The sequence below is a fragment of the Cygnus olor genome, chromosome 19 (assembly GCF_009769625.2).
Source record: "Cygnus olor isolate bCygOlo1 chromosome 19, bCygOlo1.pri.v2, whole genome shotgun sequence".
In the NCBI taxonomy this organism is placed as follows: Eukaryota; Metazoa; Chordata; class Aves; order Anseriformes; family Anatidae; genus Cygnus; species Cygnus olor.
The window spans coordinates 8928903-8951993 of record NC_049187.1 but is presented as its reverse complement, the minus strand read 5'-3'; the positions used below and the strand labels follow the sequence as shown (position 1 = coordinate 8951993).

General features: G+C 53.1%; 2 protein-coding genes and 1 long non-coding RNA gene across 22 annotated transcripts in view; all 3 read right to left on the bottom strand.

Annotated features, from left to right (window-relative positions):
- SEC16A (SEC16 homolog A, endoplasmic reticulum export factor) overlaps window positions 1-3353 on the bottom strand; it is a 30231-nt gene extending 26878 nt beyond the window's left edge. For 17 of the 19 annotated variants that reach the window (XM_040531016.1, XM_040531021.1, XM_040531019.1 and 14 more), the window contains exons 1-2: window positions 3215-3340; window positions 433-589 (exon numbers count right to left, since the gene is read on the bottom strand). The gene's annotated coding sequence lies outside the window, so the exon portion shown is untranslated. Of the gene's footprint in view, window positions 1-428; window positions 590-3214 lie in introns of all 19 variants that reach the window. The other 2 variants (XM_040531017.1, XM_040531018.1) reach the window with 2 other exon arrangements.
- Window positions 3354-4160: 807 nt separating this feature from the next.
- On the bottom strand, window positions 4161-6439 carry LOC121057240. Its single transcript, XR_005813725.1, has 3 exons — window positions 6225-6439; window positions 5650-5909; window positions 4161-5496 (listed from the first exon to the last, which is right to left on the bottom strand). It is a non-coding gene; the product is annotated as an uncharacterized LOC121057240 (long non-coding RNA).
- Window positions 6440-7852: 1413 nt separating this feature from the next.
- NOTCH1 (notch receptor 1) overlaps window positions 7853-23091 on the bottom strand; it is a 40965-nt gene continuing 25726 nt past the window's right edge. Inside the window, exons 13-34 of one of the 2 annotated variants that reach the window (XM_040531013.1) lie at window positions 22825-23017; window positions 22580-22725; window positions 22251-22364; window positions 21169-21288; window positions 20891-21043; window positions 20280-20508; window positions 19931-20132; window positions 19613-19766; window positions 19133-19317; window positions 18820-18952; window positions 18248-18505; window positions 18036-18148; window positions 17010-17581; window positions 15873-16301; window positions 14936-15084; window positions 14125-14341; window positions 13680-13770; window positions 13238-13403; window positions 12177-12472; window positions 11707-11854; window positions 11508-11605; window positions 7853-11147 (exon numbers count right to left, since the gene is read on the bottom strand). In XM_040531013.1, the coding sequence (XP_040386947.1) occupies window positions 9681-11147; window positions 11508-11605; window positions 11707-11854; window positions 12177-12472; window positions 13238-13403; window positions 13680-13770; window positions 14125-14341; window positions 14936-15084; window positions 15873-16301; window positions 17010-17581; window positions 18036-18148; window positions 18248-18505; window positions 18820-18952; window positions 19133-19317; window positions 19613-19766; window positions 19931-20132; window positions 20280-20508; window positions 20891-21043; window positions 21169-21288; window positions 22251-22364; window positions 22580-22725; window positions 22825-23017 (5633 nt within the window). In that variant the 3' untranslated portion in view covers window positions 7853-9680. The remainder of the gene's footprint in view (window positions 11148-11507; window positions 11606-11706; window positions 11855-12176; window positions 12473-13237; window positions 13404-13679; window positions 13771-14124; window positions 14342-14935; window positions 15085-15872; window positions 16302-17009; window positions 17582-18035; window positions 18149-18247; window positions 18506-18819; window positions 18953-19132; window positions 19318-19612; window positions 19767-19930; window positions 20133-20279; window positions 20509-20890; window positions 21044-21168; window positions 21289-22250; window positions 22365-22579; window positions 22726-22824; window positions 23018-23091) is intronic. The other variant, XM_040531014.1, reaches the window with a different exon arrangement.

Here is a 23091-nt window from a genome sequence, read left to right as displayed (position 1 = left end):
CAGACCATTTTACAGGTAAAGTGAGAAGCTCTCGAAGTACTCATCGGATGTTATTCTCCTGAGCAGAATGCACTTCGGTAAGAAAGATATCATTTAGGGCAGTAGTGTTATTTATTTTGAGACTGGCACCTGTGTTTTCATCCCAAATATTCTCTTTGAGATGAGTGCTGCGTAGCAGTAAAACAGCATTTAGGAATATAAAATACAATCAACGCCCCACCTATTAATCAATCAATACTCTCGCTTTAACCTTAGCAGGACTCTGGCACAGTGCCGCAGAGTTAAAGCTGCGCTGCCGGGTGGACAGCGCAGGGACAGAAGTATCCCGGCTCTGCCAACAAGAACTCCAAACACCACCGGCCAGGAATTCGGTGCACACGAAGTTCAGCAATTAGGAACGCTCATTTTTCAATTTTACCATCCCTTACCAGCCTGGGGAGGAGGGCAGCTGACAAAATGAGTTCTTCACTACTTGTCCAGCTCAGCAAGGCTTTAGTAACCTGCGATACTCTTGTTTTTCTAATTGTATGTGACGGATGTGGTCTGCATCATATAGGCTGCCACCAGTTCTTTCATACCAGATGCAATTCTGTTTACAGAAGACAGACAAAAGCCGTGCAATTCTTGTTTTTATTTTCTTATTCTAAAGATTCAGCATCTTGTCAGTAACAGTAATAAATCACTCGTTCCTAGTCAAGCCAAAATTTTCATCGCTATAGAGAAGTTTAAACGCAAAAAAAATCTGGTTTGGGGTTTAAGAAAAAGACACATTGAGTAAACGCCGCATAACCGTGTGCATTCCACGAAGATTTCCAAAGAAAAAACTCCTGTAAAAAGCACACTGGCCAGCACGTGCAGCACAATCTGTGTAGACTTTTTCAGAATCCGTACAGCTTAACCTCTTCTGCTCATCACTGAGAACCCAGCAGTCTGGTGTGTTATCGAGGCCCCTCTTCCAGGGGACCAGAAACATCAGGCAGCATGGACTGGGTCTCAATTTCTCCTCCATATTCGTATACTTCGTAGCCTTGATAGACTGCCTCAATTCTTAAGGTTAGACTTCACAAACTCGTTAAAACTTTTCTTTTGTTAAAATGGGAAATGGGACCAGAAGCAGATTTCAACAGAAAAGCACTCAACAGAAAGCTTCGTTTGTTTCATGCATTACTTGCAGCTGTATTCATTTTTTTTTTTAAACCACAGCTGCCTGTTGAATTCATCTCAAGGAATACTTACAGAAGGGTTTTAGTGCTGCGCAATCATTTCTCCTATACTGACACCAAGGCGAAGTTTTTCCAGCTGTGCACGATTACTGCCAACCAAGACGACACCAACAAAACCCTGCCTGGTCACCTCCCTCAGTTTCCACATGCTTAAGAAACCCCAGGGACATCTCTAAAACTGTACTGGACTTCCCAATTTATTGTTTGTCATGTTCTGTGTATTTGTTTAACTGCAAAAACTCCTCTCCCCTCCCTCTAAATAACCTAGTGCTTTTATGCAACACATTGAAAAGTGGGAAGGAAAAAAAAAAGGTAATAAAATCACCTGCAGAGACAGCTCCCTCCTGGAAAGCACTAACTTCACTGAACAAAAGGTCAATATTTACCGAACAGTTCGGCTATTAATAGAAAATAATGTGAAGCCGTTGAGCACAGAAGCCAGCTGTTTTATAACTTAAATGCCCACTTCCACATTTCTAATGTGGGCTTCACTGCTTACAGCGTCTCATCAGATGTACACACACACAACGCTCATGTCGGCCCCACTCTTGCAATAGCCCGGGCTAGTAATCAGCTAATTAGAGTCAGCATAAAGTTCTATGCTTAAGTGCTGCCTTGCCATTCCTATAACAAGGCCTCTAACATCACGTTACAGAGGTTCAATACGAGGGCATCAGACTCCTTACAGAAGTTAATGTTAACAGACGGCACACAGCAGTAAAAGCACGCAGGATTTGAAGAATTAAGTCCAAATAAAATGAACGTGCCCATGGCAGTAGTTTAAACAGGAGGTATCAGCTCCTAGACACTGACCCTCCCTGCCTCCAGTATTAACAGAAACGCTGATTTGTGTAAATGAGCAATAATTACATAACCTACGAACAATCCAACTCTCTGCCTTATCTGGTTTGGAAATTCTTAACTTTCCGAAGGTTTAACGGATAATACAGAGCAGCCTGCCAAACATTAGTCGCTAGAAACAACAACTGCAGAAGGTACTTCCAACCACGCCAAGAAAATATTACCAAAGAGGAGAAAAACAATGAGAACTACCCTCGAGACAGGGCCACCGGTAAGTCCCACCTGACAGGCTTTATGGTCACGATGGGTTTTAACTCCCCTGTGAGAATTTACCTATATGAAGGAACAATTGGAGGAAATTTGTTTAATACCATCTCCACGTATTTATGCTAAATAAATTACTCTTAAACAACAATAAGTACGCCCACAAAACAGGTCACAGAGTACTAATATTAATTCTTAAGTGTGCCTATACCTGTGTCCGTATGCGTACGCACGATTGTGCGTGCCTGTGCCTACACCAAACAACAAACGTATTCCTAACTAAAAGGAAGGAATATATAGAACAAAGCACCGCTGGCTGTGCTAAAGACGCAAATAGCTGGGATATGCAACTTGTATAAAATCAGCATTTGGGCCATTTGTTTTTATCTTCCCGCTGCAGACAGCCGCACACCGCACGCAGGCGGACGGCCCTCGGGCTGAGGGCATTTTGCGCCTTCAGCAGTGCTCGCCGCTCCCTGCCAGCTTTCTTACAAACGAGACCTACAGGTGAGGACGCTGCGCTGGGAGAAGAGCCCTTCCAGCTCCAAAACCACAAAAAATACGATTTGGAGCCGGTCGGAGCCAGAGAAGCCAGCACCTTCCCGAGGCTCTGCCAGCCGCCGCGAGCCCCTCGCTCCAACCCCAGCGTTCTGGGGGCCGTGCCACTGAGTCAGCGCCAGCCGCTGCCCCCGGAGCACGCAGACCTCCATAACCGGGGTGCAGGGAAAACAAAACACCGCCCTCCACCTGACGAGAAGGACTCGAAGCGCCTCGCTCCGAGCAATACCCGGTAACGACCGCCTCGAGCAGGACCCCGGCGGGCAGAGACCCCCCTCCCGGCCCCCCAGCTCCCCCCCCGAACCTCCCCGTTCCCGATGTCCCGGCCACCCCCCCCCCCCCCCCCCCCCGCGGCCGCCCCGCGGTACCTGCCGCCAGCCGCCGCCGGAGCCCCCTCAGCGCCGGGCGCCGCCGCCGCCCCCCCCCGGCGCTGCCGCGGCCCCCCCGGCCGCCATCTTGGCACATCCGGCCCCCGCTTCCGCCGCCGCCGCTGCTGACGTGTCGCGCCGCGCACGCGCGACGACGTCGCCGGTTCGTGCAGGGCGGGGCGCGCGCGCACGCGCTTGTTTATGAGGGCGGAAGCGGCTCCACGAGGGCCCCGCCCCGCGGCGCCGTGGCTCGGCGCAGGCGCAGCGGGGCTGCGGGCCGGGAGGTCGCGGGTTCGAATCCCGGGCGGGGCGGCTCGTAGCGCGGCCGGGCGGTACAGCGGCTTCTCGCCGCCCTCGGGCCCCGCTCCGCCCGGCCTCGGCCGCGGGGGTCTCCTACTTCTTCTCCGTGAAGCCCAAGCCGAGCCCGGCCCCTGTGGGCAGGGCCCCGCTGTGATCCCTCTCAGGAGGCTGCGGTGCTGAAGGCGGCCGCCAGGGCGGGACAGAGGGCTGCGGTCGGGCCTCCCTCCTGGCCTCCTTCCCTCCTGGCTTCCCCCTTTCCCTTCCTCCTGGCCCTCCTCCTTCCTTCTCTCCTTCCCCACACAGCTCCTTCCCTGCCCAGGGTTTCCTCACGCTGCCCCCCCGGCCTGAGGCCTGCTGAGGCACCCAGAGCTGTTTTGGGGGAGAAAGAGGCAATTCAAGAAAACGCCTCTGTCCTTCACCTCCTCGAGGTCCCCGACCTCACGGATAACGTGGGCTTAATTTGTGAAGTGTGCTTAATTATGCAGAGGGATGTTAATTGTGTGGGTGCGTGGAGGACGGGTGGATAAGTGTCCAAAGTCTGTGGTGTCACAGATGCCACAGTTCAGCCCTTCTGCACGTAGCCACCTCTGTGCTGCATTAAATAAACGACTTCAAATCGTCACTTCTCCAAAAAAAGCATGTTCAGTGTTCTTTCATTTCAGATAAGATGGGAGCATATTATCAAACAGCTATGTGCAAGTCTAAAGATTTTACTCGACTCTTCTTTGTGTTCCAGTGCTGCTCTGAGGGCCTATTTCATGTGAACACAAAGGTTTTTTTGGAGGTGGCATTGTTCACATGTGAGAATGGTCTCTCATTTAGCAGAGTTTGTACACAAGCAGTGGTCACTGTGCCTATATTGTCGCACTCCACATCGAACAACAGGCCCTGAAGGGGAAAATCCAAATGACCTAAACAAACATCTTAATCAAGGGTCATTATCAGTGCAAGAGCTGTTTCTGCACGCTTGATCATTAAAGCAGGGTAATATCCTCAAAGCCCAGTCCAAGCAGGGGAAGCAGCACTTTGATGCTGGTGTGGGAACCAGAGGCAGTGCTGTGATTTTTAAAGTGCCTTTCATCTCCCTCTTTTGTAGGAACATTCTTATAAACCAGCTTGTCAAATACAATTTCCCTACACAGGCATGAATTGCAGCTAAAGCCCTGGTGTCCCCTTGATATTTTCCCCAACAGGTGTCATCTGAGGAACCACAATTTTAATTAGCCTGATTGACTTTTTAAATATATATGTATTCTGTAAATACCATCATCAGCTTACACCTGTATCTATAGCTAGATATTTACATTATATATCTAACCCTTTTTTACACACACAATTCCATACTAATGATGGGATCTCACCTTTTCTGTTCTCCTGTTAAATATGTGACTGTAAAGAATTGTCACATTAAGGCATTTAATCCCTTTTTACCATGAAGCTTCCTAACTTATTTGCTGTACTTATGCAAACGCAGCCAGCTCTGGACTTGAATGACACACTTCAAATAAAAAGGCATGTTGAAGGGAAGAGGACAGTACGCACCCTTCTGTCCCCCTTCATTGGCATTTCTGGGGTACAGCACAAGCGAGACTGACCTTTTGCCATGACGTTCTGATAACTCGGCCTTCGGGTTGCAAGCAACCGTAAACACAGCACCACTCCAGAGAGCTTCCTATTAAAATGATTCTTCCGAGTTTAGAAACAGGAACAATGTCTAAAGGAGAGTTTCTGTTATGAGTATTGGTAATCTGTATCAGGTTAGCCAACTCGGACAAGCTGAGTTTTATTTATTTACTGGTTTAGTTGCTGTGCTTATTCAGGCTACCCCAACCACATTAACCGATGTGTAATTCGAGAGGCTACACCTTAGATGAATTTGGCTCCTTTTGTACATTCTTCAGGGGGTGATTTGAGCTGCAGTAACAATTCAGCAATCAGGGTTCAAGCAGCTGTTAGCAACTGGCTGAGCAAACACCAACAGCCTGGAGGCAAAAGCAATACAGAGTAGCAATTTCTAAATGTCCCATCTAATTGAGCAGGAATAATGAAAACAAAGATTTTTTTTTTTAAAAAAAAAGCCCTCCAGCATGTAAATAAATAGTTCAGATGCACCCTCGTAGCAACAACACGTGTACCATTGGAATAGCTCGGTTCTAATCTTGTTTTATGCAAACACTTCTGAACTCTTCCCTTGGCGTGGGATATAATTTTAGTGCTTCTCAGCCTTTTTCACCTGGAATCCTACAACAACAGTGCCTGCCACGACCCACTCATCTCTCGGCATCTTCTGTTGACATGAGGGCTTGAGATTCAGCTCCTGGCATCCTTACCGACACAAGGGCTTGAGATTGTGGTCAGACAATTGTTGGAGGGGGCTGGAGAAATGCAAAGCCTCCTGGAAAGAGATTTTGTGGGAAAGCCCTAAGTGTGGGGGGAGAAAAACATTCTCTGTGGAAGCCTTCTCTGACTTCTAGTTTTATTTTGTGGCCAATTTATTAGTATATATTCATGTGCCAATGCAGACCTTTTGCTTTTGTCCCTTTCAGCAAAATTTGCAGCATTCAGCCTTCTCTTTCCTCGTGCCATCCCCCTGACTGACCCTCACAGATTTCACAGGCTGTGCAGCCACTTCGCTTCTTTAAATGAGCCGTGTGTTCAGCTGCCTCTCGCAATGCCACCTTTTGCATATCCTCATAGCCCCTTTTCGTACCTGTTCCGGGCCAAATTCCTGCCTTGACCACGAGTGACCGGAGTGTTACATGCAGACAGGAGCGAGGGCAGGAGAAAGCCTTACTAATGCCTCACGTGCCCCAGTCTCGCTGCCAACCCTGAGGCCTGCCATGCTTGCTGATGGCGGTGGGCACGAGCTCTGGGACGTGTACGTGTGGGAGAAGCCTGGCAGGACGGGCTGCATGCAAGCATGCAGCCAGGATTCATGGACACCACCTGTTAAAACTGTGGTGAAGGCCGACAGCACCCTTCTAGCATTTCCCAGATGGGAGGCAACGAGACACAGCTGGGGGAAAGCGCATGTCTCACAAAAACCATCACCAGGGTATCCCTAGTGGTAACAAAGCCCTTGCTGGTAAACTGGGGGAAAAGGGATTCTCAGTAAAAATAATTCTTTCCACAATGTTTGCATGGAGTGCAGGCTGACAAATCGCCCCCCTTAAATCCAAAATTCACTGGTGCTGGATGGCGTGTAAAATGCTGTGGAGTGCCTGGGACTGGCAAAGAAACCCAAGCTCACTGAAGCCTGCATTGAGTGATACGGATAGGTGCTGGGGGCCACGAGCATTTGTTGCAGCAGCTGGTGTAGCTTCTGCAGTCTGGCAGGGGACACTAGGGCAAAAAGTGCTCTGCTGGGGCTTCTGACCTGCTGTACAGCAAATGTCTCAAGGCCCCGAATCCAACTGGGGCTGGGCATTCGGTACATGTACACACATGCCCGCTTCCTCCCCTGCCGCCGAGTGGAAAATACCAGCAGCATTCCAGGGGTACCGGGCTTATCTGGCTTGGGAGGAGGTCCGCAGCTCGGCTATTTATGTCCGGGTATTTGGGGACTTTGCACTTGCATTTGGAATACAGACTCCCTGTGGGAAAGAGAAAGGATTGAAATAAATTGCCTTAAAGATCCGAGTGCAGCAAGCTCAGTGTTACTGCGTGACGGGCTTTGTGCACAGGAGTGGGACTCGCGCTCTGGTGCTGCTTCCCCTCGGCCGTGCTTTCAGATGCCTCCAGTCTGTGTCTGTGCAAGCAACCACGTTTGAGAGCTCTGCCACATGCTCAGCTGTGTGTGAAGTAGGAAGCACGATACATAATTCTTATCACCACTCCTAGAGGGCTGTGCCTCTAGAGACCCCAAATAATTAAAGGCATGTGGCCGTGCTTTACCCTTCTCCCATCAGCTGGAGTTATCCTAAAAATCTGCTGCTAGCGATCAGGAGACAATGTTTTTAAGTAACAGAAGAGTGCTTGGCATGGATGTGAAAGACACATGAAACACATTTTCAGTGTTAGCCCATTGGGATCCCGACCTAATGGCAGAGGACGCAGTGGACATCGAGGCACGCACAGCACCGCAAAGGACCTGGAGGCCAAACGCCTTGCAGAGCCCCTCCTGCCCTGCTCACACCGCACATCCAACGTCTGTGAGAGTTTGGCACAAGGTAAGGAGAAAGCTTCATTGACCAAAGGCCCCCTCTGAGCTGTATCTAGGAGAATGACATTAGGAAAGTGCCAGTTCTTTGTGCCGAGGCAGCCCTGCAGTACTGAAGGACAGCGGGTATCAAGCCCAGATTTCAGTCGATTTGTAACAAAAACACTAAGTTCCAGTTTTAGTAAAATCTAGATGCTGAGAAGCACCATTTATTGCAAATCAGTTAACCAAAAAAAATACATCATTTTTGCAAACTACAACTTTGCATGTAGATAACTTTATTACAGAAGATATCTTTTCTTAAACTACACTCTAGTTTATAAAACATAGGAAGATTCAACACCACGTGATGTTTTTATCACTCATTTTAGGGATGTCACAATAACTGTGGTCTGAAATGTTACTAAGATGAGTGCTCAACAAAGCTTTGTGCCTTGAGAAATATCCATTTTATTTGGCGTTCTAATAAAAAGGAATGAGGAAAAGGAACCCTTTTCTTAGGTTTTCTGGATTAACTGCACTCTATTTGCCTGTCCCATACATGTCTAGTCGGAGGGTGTCTGCTTGCCTTCGCACCCGAGCGAGTGATATTCCAACACCTCTATAAGGTGATATATTTATGATATATTTAAGACTTGCTCATTTAGATTTTTGAAACAAAATCCACCTTTTCTTAAAAAAAACATATTTACAAACATTAAATCTGCCACAGGCTTATACTATATTTTACATGATACACAGAACGAGTGCACATCAATATAAAAAAAGATGCATCACTCCAGACTAACAAGAACAAAATGTTAACGTTTCAAAGCACAGGCTCAGCTGTGCTGTCCTCGCCCCCTGCTTCGACAGCCCGGCATCCCATGAAACCCGGCCGTGCCCCTTGCCCAACACCCAGCCAGGGAGCCGGAGGCACGGGCGAGCACGCGGTGGTGGCAGCGTTGTAATGCTTCGGAGTCTCGCTCAGGTTGTCTGCATTAATCGACACGCCTTCTTTAAAACAGGCAGGCCATCCTTAAAATAAGGATGCGGTTTACAAGTTTATATTGGCATTTATTTCTTAAACAGTTCCTCAAATGCAAACACAAAAACATCAACAAGAAAAAAAAAACAGTAAAGATATTCAAAGTAAAATTAAGTCTCCTTTGTGTATAAACTCCACAGCTATGGGTTTGGTATATACTCCATAGTTATGGGTTTGCTGTCTTAGAAAGTTTGGCAGATACTCTTCTTTTTGGTGGGGAACAGTGTTCGTGTTATGTAAGGTTGTTGGTTTTTTTTTTTTTTTTTTAAGCATAGATCCTGTTCTTACAGGTCCATAATCCTGATTTATTTACTTTTTAGATCATAAAAATCATTTAAATATATTTTTATATATATATATAAAAAGAGAGAGAACAAAAATTTCTATTACCAAGGCAAATATACAACTATATAATACTGAAATTTAAACAAAGATTCATGACTGGTACCATAAAATGTCCTCTCAGATAGAACAGCAAAGGAAACATTTTAAAGTACATTTCAAAAATCTGTCCATGCTTAATTTTTTTTCCCCAAAAGGAGTGGTATTTTTAGTCAATTCTTTTCTTTTTTACATCTCTTTCTGACTTGAAAGAGCAAAAAAATAAATTAATGGCATTTCAGAATCCCAAATGGTTGCTTATAGCTTTACATAAACATTTTCTCTCAAAACAGCACAATGAACCCCCCAATCAAAAGAGAATGTCCTATAAAAACCTAGTTTCTTGATTTCTTGAAACACAACTGGTGTCTCACATTGAGTTCTTAACAATAGAACATATAAATAAGAAGGCAGTGTTTTCATGTAAAATAAAAAGTACATAAATAAATACTAAAAAAAAAAAAGAATTAATTTGTCTTTTTATTCTCGTATAAAAACATATTTAAAAAGGATCCTTTAATAAAAGCATCCAACGTCCTGTGAAAAAAAGATCTCCCTCCAGCTCCCCCCGCGCGGCAGCGTCTCTGAAACCCGGCGTCTCACTTGAAGGCTTCGGGGATGTGTCCCATCTGCGACTGCATGCTGGTCGGGGGGCTGGAGATGCCCTCGGACCAGTCGGACACGTTGGAGTGAGGAGAAGAGCTCGACCACTGGTCCGGCGACTCCGGAGACGGCGTTAGGAAGGGGTGGTCGGGCACCTGGAGCTGGTGGCTGGGGGTGTTGTCCAAGGGGGAGGAATAACTGTGCTGGGAGGGCGGCGTTAGAAACTGCGTGGTGGTCATGGGCTGCGCGAGGGAGGACGGCAGGGACGTGGGCAGCAGCTGCGAATCTTGCGGCAGGATGGTGTGCACCGCCATGGTGCTGCCGCTCACCGGCTGCAGGTCGGGCTGGCTCAGCTCGGTACCGAGGAAATTTTGGCCGATGTGGCCGCTGGCGTTGGAGCCGGCGCTGTGGTGCTGCTGCGGCTGCTGCGGCGGCGGCTGCGCGGGTTGCTGCGGGGGCTGCTGCGGCTGCATGCCGGGCTGCTGCAGCTGCTGTTGCTGGAGCTGCTGCAGCTGCTGGCTCTGCATCAGGTGAGGCTGGGAGGCCAGCCGGGTGTTGGGCATGGCCTGGTAGCTCATCATCTGCGACAAGCTGGTGGTGGGCAAGCCGTTGTGCAGGGAGGTCATCATGCCGTGCTGCAGGTTCTGCGTCTGCTGGTGCGCCCCCGGCTGCATGTTGCCCCTCAGGGGGTTGTACTGATTCTGCACCATGCCCGTCTGCAGCCTGCTCAGCCAGTCGCACTGCCCGTTCAGGCCGGCGGCTCCGCCGACGGAGAAATTCATCGGGGCGTTGCTCATGGCTGTGCTGGGGCTGGAGACGGGGAGGTGCGAGAGACGTGGCGGCACCGAATCGAAGGCCATCCTGCTGGAGTTTCCCATGGCCATATCCTGCTTCCCCGCCATGTTGAGGTGGTTGATGCTCATGTGGGCATCGGGCATGCCCGGCAGGTGATTCAGAGGCATGGAAGGGGACTGCTGAAACGGAGAGGTCATCAGCGGAGGAGAGGCGACATCTGACAGGTACCCGTGGGGCGACTCCAGGGAGTCCACTGGGGACAGCACGCTGGAGTTGTCAAGCAGACAGCCTTTTCCATCTTGTGACTTTTTCCTCCGGGCTTTCAGGTCTTTGGCATCCTTGCCGTTGCAGCTCAGGCCCTTGGTACTCGGCTTCCTGGCCTTCTTGCCCTGGACGGCGGGTTTCAGGTTGCCGATGTAGCTGTTGGGGGAGCAGAGCGGCGGGGACAGGGTGGGTGCCCCCAGGGGGCCGTTGTGCAGCGGCGGGCTCCGCACCAGGTTGTACTCGTCCAGCAGCCTCACGATGTCGTGGTGCATGCGCTCCTGCGCGATGTCCCGCGGGAGCCGGTCCATGTGGTCCGTGATGTCGCGGTTCGCAAAATGGTCCAGGAGGACTTTGGCCGTTTCGTAGCTCCCCTCTCTGGCCGCGAGGAACAGCGGGGTCTCCTCCTAGAAACCCAGCAGAGATGATTAGGTTCGTGTTCAGATTTTCCTGGCTAACGCTTCCCTGAGCTCCTCGCCCAGCACCACGCAGCTGGGTGCAGAGGCTGTAACTGCCCCTCCTCTGGTGAGGCTTTGCTGCTGCCTGTTTTTATGCTGCTGAGCCACGGCCTTGTACTGATACCAAACCAGGAGCCCCATGAGTGCCCCAGAACACGCAGGGAGATGGCCGCACTAACACTGTATCAAACCCCTTACCAAGCACTGCACAGGCCATCAGCATCACCCGTAACACCAAATCCCACATTGCTTCCTCGAGCTGAATACCACTCCTTGAGTCACAGCAGAACAACACAGTAAGCCCCCTACCTTATTGTTCTGCATGTCCTTGTTGGCACCGTTCTTCAGAAGGACGACTGCAGCTTCAATGTTATTCACGGCCGCTGCCCAGTGCAGTGCTGACTTGCCTACAGAGGAAGGCCAGGAAACACACCGAGCATTAGCGAGACGTTAGAGGACCAGAAAACAGCCCTTTTCTTCGAGCCCGTGTTTCAGTCGCCTGCAGTACCTAGATCATCCACGGCGTTGACATCTGCGTGGCAGTTGATGAGATCCTCCAGCATGCCCTCCACAGCCAGGCGAGCAGCCAGGATCAGAGGGGTGGTCCCATCGTGCATGCGGGCGTCCAGATCGGTTGCCCTGTTCCTAATAAGGATCTGCCGGGACCAGGATCGAAGCACGGGAAGCACAAACGTCAGGCAGGACAGACAGCAGAGACACCCACAGCTCAGAACCCAAAAGCCCCTTCCCATGGGCTGGTCCCTCCCGTCCCTCCCCTGCCCTGGGTGCACATCAGGAGGGCTGCCCAGGATTGCTGCCTCGTGGGATTCGGGTGGCTCTGGTTATCCAGACTTCCACCACGCACCTTGCTGGGGCAAACTGGTGGCACTGGGATAAGATCAGCCTTGTGACCGACCCGACGTGCAGCACGAGTCCCTTCTGCAGAAAACCGGCGGTGAAGGAGAAGGGATCGGTTACCTGGAAGACTCCTTGGGCATCGGCAGAGACGGCCGCGTGGAGAGGAGTCCTGCCCATGTTATCCTGGATGTTTGCGTCGGCGCTGGCTTCCAGCAGGCGCTTGGCAGCGTCGGAGCGGGAGTAGCGGGCGGCCAGGTGCAGCGCGGTCTCGCCCGTGCGGTCAGTCTGGTTGTGCAGGCTGGCGCCTTGGTAAATGAAGTCCGAGATGACGGCGGGGGCATCGTCCTCCTCTTCGCTGTTGCCAGTCTCCAGCCCGCCTCCGCTGCACGAGGCGATCATGAGGGGGGTGAAGCCATCTGGAAAGCACAGGGGGGAAAAAAAGGCTTTTTTGTACCTTTCTGTAATGCAGGCGGCTCAGCGAGATGTTCTGCCTGCAATAGATGCTTATTCTCATGGGTGCATAAAGACCGAGTTCCTGACTGGCTCTGCACATCAAACATGAATATCCTTCCTCTGATATGGATGTGAAATTCCTTAGTGGTTATCTCACCGCTCGCTGGTTTTCCTGTTTCATCTGCTAGCCTGCACACTGCAACGTGCAAGGTGCAATTTCTACGGGAGGTTGCTCAAAGCAAACTTTAGCGCACTACAGCGCAGCCTTAAATATTTTCAGTATTTGAGAAGACAATTTCACAGAGGTGAGGAAGACCAAATGTTTGAAGTAATTTAAAAGTCTAGTAACTATTAACATAGTTAAAAACCTGAAAAGAAAACCATTAAATGTGCAGTTCGGTGGGAGGAGAGGAATCTTGGAGTGGCAGGGAGGGAAGCTGGAGGATTTAATAGGCACTTTTCCTGTATCCTCTAGTTTCCCTCTCTGTGATCAAATACAGAGATCTTATGGAAAGCAAAATTTGTCAGGGTCCCTCTCTCACGCAGAACAGCAATCGTGTGATGCAGAGTGGTGAGCAGTGACTGTGACATGGGGCTGAGAGGGCAGGGACAGTACCATTAGGAACAGAGCTGGGCAGGTCTGTCTGGGACTGCCCATCTGCAGGCAGTCAGCGAGGATTTCGGATTAGCTGAGTAGCAGTGCAGCAAAGGCAAAGAATCCGCCTTACCGGGACCTCTCACGTTGACATCCATGCAGTCTGCATCGATTTCACCCTGCGGTGGAGTAGGTGCCATGGAAGATATGCGGAGGTCGGCGGCATCCAGGTGCTGTTGGGTCCACTGCCTGTGGTCCGTCTGATCATCTGAATCAGGCAGCATCGCCTGCTCCTCAAACTGAGGGAGGACAAAAGGGGATGAGCACCACGAAAAACACACGAGGCAGGTGTGGGAGGGGGGAGCTGAGCTGCAACACGGAAAATTCTGCAAGCCCCAAAGGTGCGTTTGCCATACACGCAGGTTTGGAAAGCAGCCTTCAGACGTGGTGAGCAGCACGGACCGGGCCCCGAAGGGGAATCCGTTCTGCTGCTTTCCCAGTGCTCTGCCCTTCCGTGCCACAGCCGAGCGAGTGACTACTTGCAGCACAGAAAGGAAATCCTGCAGGTAGCTTACCCTGAACTTCTTGGTGTCCAAGGTCTCCTCATCACCCCACTCATTTTGGTTGTCATCCATCAGTGTGCCATCTGAAGCATTTTTGAGGGGTCTTTAAAAACAAAACCATGCGAAAAATTAGCTCCTCCACTGGAACTGATATGGGATGGGCTGTGCTTATTTATACACATGCACAGAAGAAGAATCAAAAGAAGATTTTCAGGAAGTTCCCCTCAAGGTGCCTTTCATATTTTACCAAGTGCAAATGGATCAAGAATCATTTAAAAATCTCCTCCAAACTAGAATGTGGTTTTCCCCATGCAGAACAATACGAAACCCAATTTTTCTCCTCCCAACTACTCTGCTAGGATGCACTAGAGGACAAAACTCTGATGGGATTCTCCAGAAGAGCCCCCAGACAGCCCCACTCCGCTGTGTTTAACAGGCTAACACGCAAATTACTCACTTCAGTCCAACAGAATCCTCCCCAAGCGGCTCTCGTCGCTTCTTCTTGCTTGACTCTGTCACTTTGAAGCCCTCTGGGAACCAAAGCTGCCCATGCTCCCTGCGCCGCTTACGAGATACCAGTACTCCCACTCCGATGAAAGCAAGCAGGACCAGCACAGCTACCACCACGTACATAGGATACAGCTGGGAGTTCCTCGTGGGTTCAGCCGTTTCACCTGAAAAACAGTGGGGCACAAGGAGACGCTGAGACATTAAGCTGCATAGCAAACCAGTGACAGAGTGGAAATGAAGCAAAATTAGTTAATAAAGGTACCTAAGGCTGATCTAAATCAGCCCCCCCAAAATAAGGTCATTTTATACGCTATTAATCAGAATTGCAAACTATCGGCAAATTCTCCGCTGCACAAGCCAGCCTGCATCAGGAGACAGCTTTACTTTTTTCTCCTTTAAGGAAAAGGATTAGCAAACTTCAAATCATTGCGCTCGCATTGAGCTGTTAAGACAAAAGGATTTAGGGGGGATTTTCAAGATACAAACTTCAACTCCTTGCATGTCACTGATTGATTGGAGCTGGTTGGGCTGTGTTTTTTTTAAACTTTTATAGTGATAATGATTTTGAAATAAACCAGGAATAAGCAAAAATAAACAGTTTTTGTATCATTTTTAAAAACAGACTTAAAAACAAGGTGCAAGGTTTCAAAACCAGGCTGTGCTCAGCTGTGGCATCTGAGCCAGCCGACAGGGAACAAAACACGGATGAGACTGGGAGGTTTCAGTGCTCTCTCCCCCAGCCGACCAGCCCTGCTTACTTTTAACGGCTTCTATTTTGTAGGGTATGTTCAGGTTGCCAAGGGAGGCCAAGGCACCCAGGAACGCCGCCACGTCGGTTGCACTCTGGAAGCACTGGGAAGACGACTGGATGCACTGACGGTTATCAATTTCCAAGTAGACGATGGATCTGCGAGAAGAGTCAATGAGAAATGAGGTGCGATGATCACACTGCAAAGGCAGGCAAGATCCGTCTCCCTCCCCTCCTTAACCCCCCATCAGTGGGAATTAGAAGGTGGGAACCCATTTCCCCGCTTCTCTGTGGCTTCCCTGAGCTCACACCGGTGGTCTACTGGATTTATCTCAATGAACACGACAAAGCCTGACTCCTTATCCACGGGAATGCAGGGGAGTCTCTGCTTCACAATGCTTTAAGACTACCCAGACACCAGAGTGTCTTAAATCATGCTGTTTGGGAGCCTTAAAACCTTTCACATCAGTTTCGCTGCTCGAACTCCTTTGGTTTTGGTGACTTTTGATTGAGCCCGCAGAGAGGGAGAAGGTTAGATCTATATGTTTATACCAGAGATCTCCAAACACAGTTTGCAGCGATTGAGCTTTACAACAAAGCTCTAGGAAGCATTTCCCAGGGAGAAACTGAGGCTTAGCTTAATGACTTCCTGCAGTCAGACAGACGGTCAGGCCAGCCTCGGCTTCCAGGTCCCACCCAGCCCAGCCCGGCTCCCAACAATGCACAAGGCTCCTTCAACCGTGAGAGTCGGCGCAGCATTGTATCAGCGATTCCTGAGCAATCGCTCGCTTTTCCCACATGAGAGCAAAATCCGGTTTCTATTCACACAGAAAGCAACATCTAAATACAATTATCTGGCCTACATCCTCTTCTTTATAGCGTGTTACTATTATCAACACACAAAACAAATGCTGCTCGGCGAAAAGGAACCCACTGGTCCTCCTTACCCTCTGATGTCCATCTGATCGAGCTCTCTCTTTTGCCTCCTGCCAGCCCGGGAGTAGAGGCTGGTCTTTACTTTGTTGATGACAGCACTGGACATATCTGACCAGTCCTCTGTTGACCTCTTGATGTAATGCTTTTTCAGCTCCTCCTCGTTGCCGTAGTAGGGGAAGATCATATACTCTCCCTTGGAGTTCTTCTTGAAGACGACGTTGGTGTGCAGCACACGGCTCAGCTCCCGCAGGAAATTGAAGGAGTTGTTCTTCAGGTTCTCGGGGGTGATCAGCACCACCACCACCAGGGTGCCGTCTGCAAGCTTCTCCGGCATATTGTTTGCACAGTCCAGACCATCCCATTCGCACTCAAAATTATTGCAGCCCTGGTCACAGTGACCATCTGAGAAGTGGTCCTTGCAGTACTGATCATACAGAGGGCTGGGCAGAAGAAAAAGAGAGGCAGAAATATGAATTAGGCTAAGTATTCTGCATATTAGCTGTCTGCTAAGAAAATAATTTGTGCTTCACAAAGACCTCTCTTTTGGGTCAACACTTTTTATCCTAATGAACGTGAAAGCAATTTACATAGAAGGGATCTGTTCCATGCAGGATTGCAAAGCATCCACATCTGGGGTGAAAGACAGCAGCTGTGAAATTGTAAGTCACAATTTAGATGCCAGAAAACAAGGACAAATTACAGTGACTCAGAAAAGACATGGGGACATGGAATAGTTACTTAGACCAGAATTTGTCTGGAAATCTGGGATCAAGTTCCTGCTGTTGCCAAAGACAACGTTTGGTAAATGCCTGGATGTTCATACCATGTTTCGTGGTTGGTCTTCCATCTGAGCTCTTACTACACTGAAACTGACTGTGACACTACTGCAAGCTGCAAAATTCACTTTTGTGGCATGATACAGGCCAGGGCAGGGAAGCCAAGCACAGAAAGCTTCAGAGCATACATAAAACTCTGTAAGACCATGGGGAAGCGTGGTCGCTTGAGATGCAGCCCCATGTGCAGGAGAAGAGAATGAAGAGAGCCAACAACAGGTCTGCACTGAGGAACTGACGAAGCAGATACAACCAGAAGATCTGAGAGATCGGGGCTTTAAAGCAAGAGCGTCAATGAGCAAGAGTGTCACTTACTTGCACTGCCCTTCGTACTTCTGGCAGTCGAACCCATCGTACAGGCAGCCCGCGTTATTGCACTGAGAGTCGCACTTGCCGTCGTTGAAGTACTTCCAGCACTGCAGCGACTGCGAGCAGTTCTTCCAGGGGTCGTTGAAGTTGAGGGAGCAGTCGCCCCCGTCCCAGCCGCAGGCGTGGTTGTTGCACTTGCCGTCGCAGATCTTGTTGCCGGCATACCCCGCGCAAACCGCGATCTCGCACTTCTCCTCAATTTTGGGTGGGATGATGTCCTGCCCGAACCCACCTTGGAAATCGAAGTCGAGGATGTGGCAGTTGAGGCCGTTGAAGTTGGCAGGGCAGTTGCAGTGGTAATAGGGGGGAGCGTCGCTGAGGAACTCGCAGGTGCCCCCGTTGTAGCAGGGGTTGGAGGTGCAGGGGCTGCTGGCCGGGTACTGGCACTCGGGCCCCGTGAAGGCCGGGGCGCACATGCACTTGGAGCTCTTGTGGATGGAGATGCAGGTGCCGCCGTTCAGGCAGTGCAAGTTCCCGCAGGTGCGGGAGTCGTTCTCACAGGTGGCACCCACGAAGCCCTGGGGAGGTGACAGCACAGAGGGAGTCAGAATAAAGCGACGCTGCCCTGTGTCCTAAACCACATGTGTGTTCTGGGAAACTGAGCACAAACCCAAGGGTGATCAGATAGACCTGGCTAGGGCACGGCGCTGGCGCTTCCCCTGAAACTAGTGACGGGCAAGGATAATCTAGGATGTGAACCCCGTTAGAGCATCCCCCTGGAAACGGAGAGCTCTTCTCCATAGCTGCCCGCTCCACCTTTATGTGGTGCAAATCATCGTCCACCAACAAGATGGCAAGGAGCCTGTCCTACAGAGCTGGGTGTCACAGCGTGAGCCTCCTCCTCCTCCCTGACAGACACCAGATCCCCGTGGGGGTGAGGAAGGCACGGATGCACGGATATTCCTCCTCTCTGCGACCTGCAGGGCCCGTGCAATGCCCCGTGCTCGGAGCTGGAGAGCAGCAGGTACCTACCGGGGGGCACTTGCAGATGAAGCCACGGCCGGTGTTGCTGGCCACAGCGCACGTTCCCCCATTCCTGCAGGGCTTGCCCTTGCAGCCGTCCACCACGGTGTCGCAGCGACGCCCTGCAGAGGGAGAGAGGAGGGTGTAAGGGGCGGAGGGAGGCGTGCGAGGTGCTCGGGGTGGCCAGGCGCCGCAGGGAGCGGGAAGGACGCGGCGCTCACCTGCGTAGCCAGGCCGGCACTCGCATTTGTAGTCATTGACCCGCTGCACGCAGTTCTGGGTGCCGCGCGCATCGCAGGGGTTGGACAGGCACTCGTTGACGTCTCCCTCGCAGCGCTCCCCTACAAAGCCAGGGGGGCAGATGCAGCTGTAGCCACCTACCCGATCCGTGCACTTGCCATTGTTAAAGCACTTGGGCCCCAGGGTGACAGGATCAAAGAAAGGGCTGCAGTCATCCACATTGATTTCACAGTGCACCCCTAGAGAAATGGGGGAACAACCCACACAGCTCATCAAACAGTATCGGGGTGACCGGTGGTCCCTCGTGCGAACCTTCCCTGCGAAGGGGCTGAGCCTGACCAACTCAATGGCAGTCTGAGCCACCGCTCTGGCGGGAAGCACGCAGCACCGTGCAGCTCGTGTCCAAGGTTGCGTGGCCTTGATGGCTAAGCTTGCGAGCAAACACAATCCTCTATCGTTGCGTTTGCTTCTGCTAGCCTGAGCAGCTAATGAGCAGATACCGAGGATATCTGCATTCAACCCGCTAATGCCCCAGCCTGGGGAATTAATTTACCTTGGGTTCCTCTGGGGCAGGAGCATTTGTAGGTATTGATGAGATCGATGCAGGTTCCTCCATTCTGGCACGGGTGGGACAAGCACTCATTGATCTCCTCCGAGCAGTTAACTCCATGATAACCAGCCACGCACTACAAGGAGGGAAGAGGGGAGCTGTCAGAGATGTTCACCCGATTGCCACACGGTGCCTGGGATATACAAACGGCTGCTCTGTTCCTGCCCCTGGCGCTACCACAACCCCCACAAAGGGCCCAACACAGCCCTCGCTGCCCTCGCCCTGCCCCAGGACACCGCATGAGGACAGCACCCACCTCGCAGGAGTAGCCTCCCAGGTAATCTGTGCAGGTGGCTCCGTTCTGGCAGGGGTTTGGGGAGCACTCGTCCACCTGCTCCTCGCAGTAGCTGCCGGTGTAGCCGGCCTGGCAGCGGCAGAAGTGAGTGTTGCCGGTGTCCACGCAGAGCCCCGAGTTCCTGCAGAGGTGTGCGACGTCGATACCTGCCGGGGAGAGCACCAAGAGACACGGGGACCTCAGCGACACCCAGGCACTACAGGGCCAAATCCTGGCCACCCTTTGCACCGCGTGTCCCACCAGGAAATACAGCCCCAGGGTGGTGGGTGCACACGACAGCAAACCCTGAGATCACTCTGCACTGTGCAAAGGTCCCCACCAAGAGACCTGAGCGTGGTCCCCACCGAAAGACCCCGCTTGGAGCCCAGCACTGGAAGCCTTGGTGACCCCCCAGCCCTGTGAGACCACACACGGCTGCAGGGAACGACGGCAGGGACGTACCTTGCTGCTTTGCAGCCACCTCGCAGGAGACGCTGGGGACGTCGCAGTAGAGCCCGGTCCAGCCGCTGTTGCACTCGCAGCGGTACAGGTTGTTGGTCTGCCAGCACTTCCCCCCGTTCTTGCAGGGCGAGGAGTCGCACCAACGCACCAGGTTCTGGAAGGGGACAGCAGGGGAGTCAGGACCCAGTGGGGCTTCTACAGGATACAGACCCAGCCCTGCACCCAGGGCAGAGACCACAGAGACCCCCGAAATCCCCCCGGTTGGCATGCATTGACAGGACCGGGGGCAGTGCCCATGACAGCCCAAGCCTCCTCTACCTGGCAGTTGAGCCCGGTGTATCCCTGGGGACACGTGCACTTGTACGTCCCGTAGCTGTCCTGACAGGTGCCCCCATTGAGGCACGGCTTGGAGTCGCACTCGTTGATGTTGTGCTCGCAGTAGCTGCCCGTGAAGCCGGCCGGACAGAGGCAGGTGAACGTGTTGATGCCATCCACGCAGGTCCCACCGTTGAAGCAGGAGCTGGGAACACAAACGCCACATCCGTGTGAGCCAGTGCCGCTGGCTGACGTGCTCCATGCCGGACCCCAGCCCCAAAGCCCCCGCAGACCCACAGGGCTCGTCTGGGGCCATAGGGCAGCACGGGGACCCCCTCGCACAAGGCAGTACCTCTCGGTGCAGTCGGGAGTGTTGTTCTCGCAGTGGATGCCGCTGAAGCCGGAGGGGCAGGTGCAGGTGTAGCTGTTGACGCAGTCGGTGCAGTTGGCACCGTTCTTGCAGGGGTTGCTGGCGCACTCGTTGATGTCCTCCTCGCACTTGGGGCCGCGGAAGCCGGCCAGGCACTCGCAGAAGAACGTGCCCACGCTGTCTGAGCAGGAGCCGCCGTTGTGGCACGGATCTGGACGGGAGAGGACGTGCACGTTACGATGCAGCGGGTCCGTGGTGTTGCCCACACACACGTCCCCCAACCATGCAAAGGGATGGGACAGAGGCCAGCCCAGCCCCAGCTGGGGACTGGGAATGTGGAGGGCACGTGGGACACGCTTGCTCACTGCCTGCACGTCACTGTCCCCCCCAGCCTCCTTCCTGCCACCTACCACCTGGCCCGGATTGACGCAGCTCCATCGGGATGGGATGGAGACGTTCCCAAAGGAACGGGGCCGACCCAGACCCACACGGAGGGCTCCCTGTGCACGGGGAGGCTGACCCCAACCCCAGGAGCGCAGGGAAGCCGGGGGCTCGGGGCTTGGCTAAAAGCACGGGGGGCATATTGCTCTTACTGGGCTGGCAGTCGTCGATGTCGGTGTCGCAGTTGCGGCCGGCGAAGCCCGCCCTGCAGAGGCAGCGGTAGCTGCCGTTGGTGTTCTGGCACGTGGCCCCGTTGCGGCAGGGGCTCTTCACGCACTCGTTGATGTCGATCTCGCACGTCTGACCTGCGGACACAGCGGGTCGGGTACCGTGAGCTGGAGGCGCTGGCGGACGTCCCTGGGGACGGACGCCTTGCCCCGAGCGCCCGCCGCAGCCCGCAGCAGGGCAGCGCCCTCGCAGCAGCGCCCACCTTGCCAGCCGGGCGGGCAGCTGCAGGAGAAGCTCTCGTAGTCCTCCGACTCCCGGCACTCGCCGCCGTTCTTGCAGGGGCCGCCGGCGCATGGGGCCAGCACGTCCTCGCAGGTGGCTCCTGTGCAGGCACAAGTGGCTGCTGATGCCCCCTCCCAAACGACGGGTAGCCCAAGTCCCCACGGTCCCCATTCACACCTCTGGGGCTGCTGCCAGCCCTGGGCCCCCCCAACCCACCCCTGGGCAGCCTCCCCAGGGCTGCTTCCTCCATCCCTGAGCCCTTTGTGACTCCCGGTCCCCCAGGAACCCTTTAAACACTTAAAATCTGGGCTTCGTTAAAGGGCCACTCGTTTCCTTTGGAAGGGAAGCACTGCTTGGGGTGGCTTTCCCCCTTATGCTCCCCCCCCTCTCAGCTGCTTTTCCTGTTTACGTCCAGCCAAGGGACACGTTCCCTCCGAACCCTTATCTTCCCTGTCAGCCAGTATCTCCCAAACTGGCCTTTGCTATTTTCCAGAGCCTTCCACTCCCCGCCTGCCCCGTCCCGTCCCCCCCCCAGGGGTTTCTATGGCCACTGCCGAAGGCAGGAAACAGCTCAGAGCTTCCTGCAATTGTGCTCCGGCGGCCGCTCTGCGCGAGCGGAAGCGGGAGGACGGCAAACAGGAATCGGCTCAGCAGAACCCCCCGGCCCCCGGCCTCGGCTTGCTTTTTCCAGCGGGGGCACCAGGGCGGGCGAGCAAACGGGGCCCCCCCCTGGCAGCGAGGAGGGTTCCCGGTGCTGATGCCCAGGGCGCGGGCTGCGGCCGAGGCCCTGCCACCACCTCGGTGCCCCAGAGGAGGAGGAGGAGGAGGAGGAGGAGAAGGAGGAGGAGGAGGAGGAGAAGGAAGGAGGAAGCTCTGCCCTGCTGCTTCCCAAAGCTCCTCGGTGTTTCCTCCAGCTGTGCTGTGGCACGGGGAGGTGGAGCCGTGGGCAGCCCCACGGGGCAGTGTTAGGGAAGCCCCCGCATGCGGTGCACGCACACAGGGACGGCTTTGCCATTGGCAGCCCCATGGGAGGGCTGGGGTCGTGGGGTGCTGCCCCCTCACCTGTGTAGGGCAGGAGGCAGTTGCAGGTGTAGCCGGCCACGTCATCGATGCAGGTGCCCTGATTCAGGCAGGGGTTGGAAGCACACTCGTTGATATTGGTCTGGCAGTTGGGTCCTAGGAAAGAAAACAGAAATGCAGGTGCAAAACTGGCCGTGATGGAGGCGTGCTCATGGGAGGGGAGCCTCCTGCTGTAAGTTCAAGCCCTGGGAGCCCAGACACAGCTGAAGGTCCCTGGGCTGACGGCACTGCCACGTCTTCCACCCAGACCAGGCATCTCCCCACAGTGACATCTCCCAGGGCCCCCACCCACGCCCCGGCCACGTCCTTACCGCTGAACCCTTCCCTGCAGGTGCAGATGTAGCCGCTGGTCATATCCTTGCAGGTGCCGCCGTTCATGCAGGGATTGGATTCACACTCATTATTGTTGATGTCGCAGTTTGTCCCGCTCCAGCCTGGGTCGCAATCGCACCGGTACCTTTGGGGAAGAATTAAGAGTGTAAAGGAGAGGATCTGCTGTGACCCAACGTTGCTGGGTCGCCCTTTGGTCCCAGCAGCCCCCGTGCCCCCAGCCTACCCGTTCAGCCCGTCGTGGCATCTCCCGTGGATGCAGGGGTTGCTGTTGCACTCGTTCACTTCGGACAGGCACTTGGGGTCGTGGAAACCCTCGGGGCAGAGGCAAGTGAAGCCGTTGATGCCGTCCTTGCAGGTGCCCCCGTTGTGGCAGGGGTTGCTGGCGCACTCGTCGATGTTGATGTTGCACATGCGCCCTGGGAAGGGGCAGCGAAGCGTTACCTCGTGCGAGGAGCCTCCTCAGGGCACGGAGCATGTGGCTCCCCTCCAG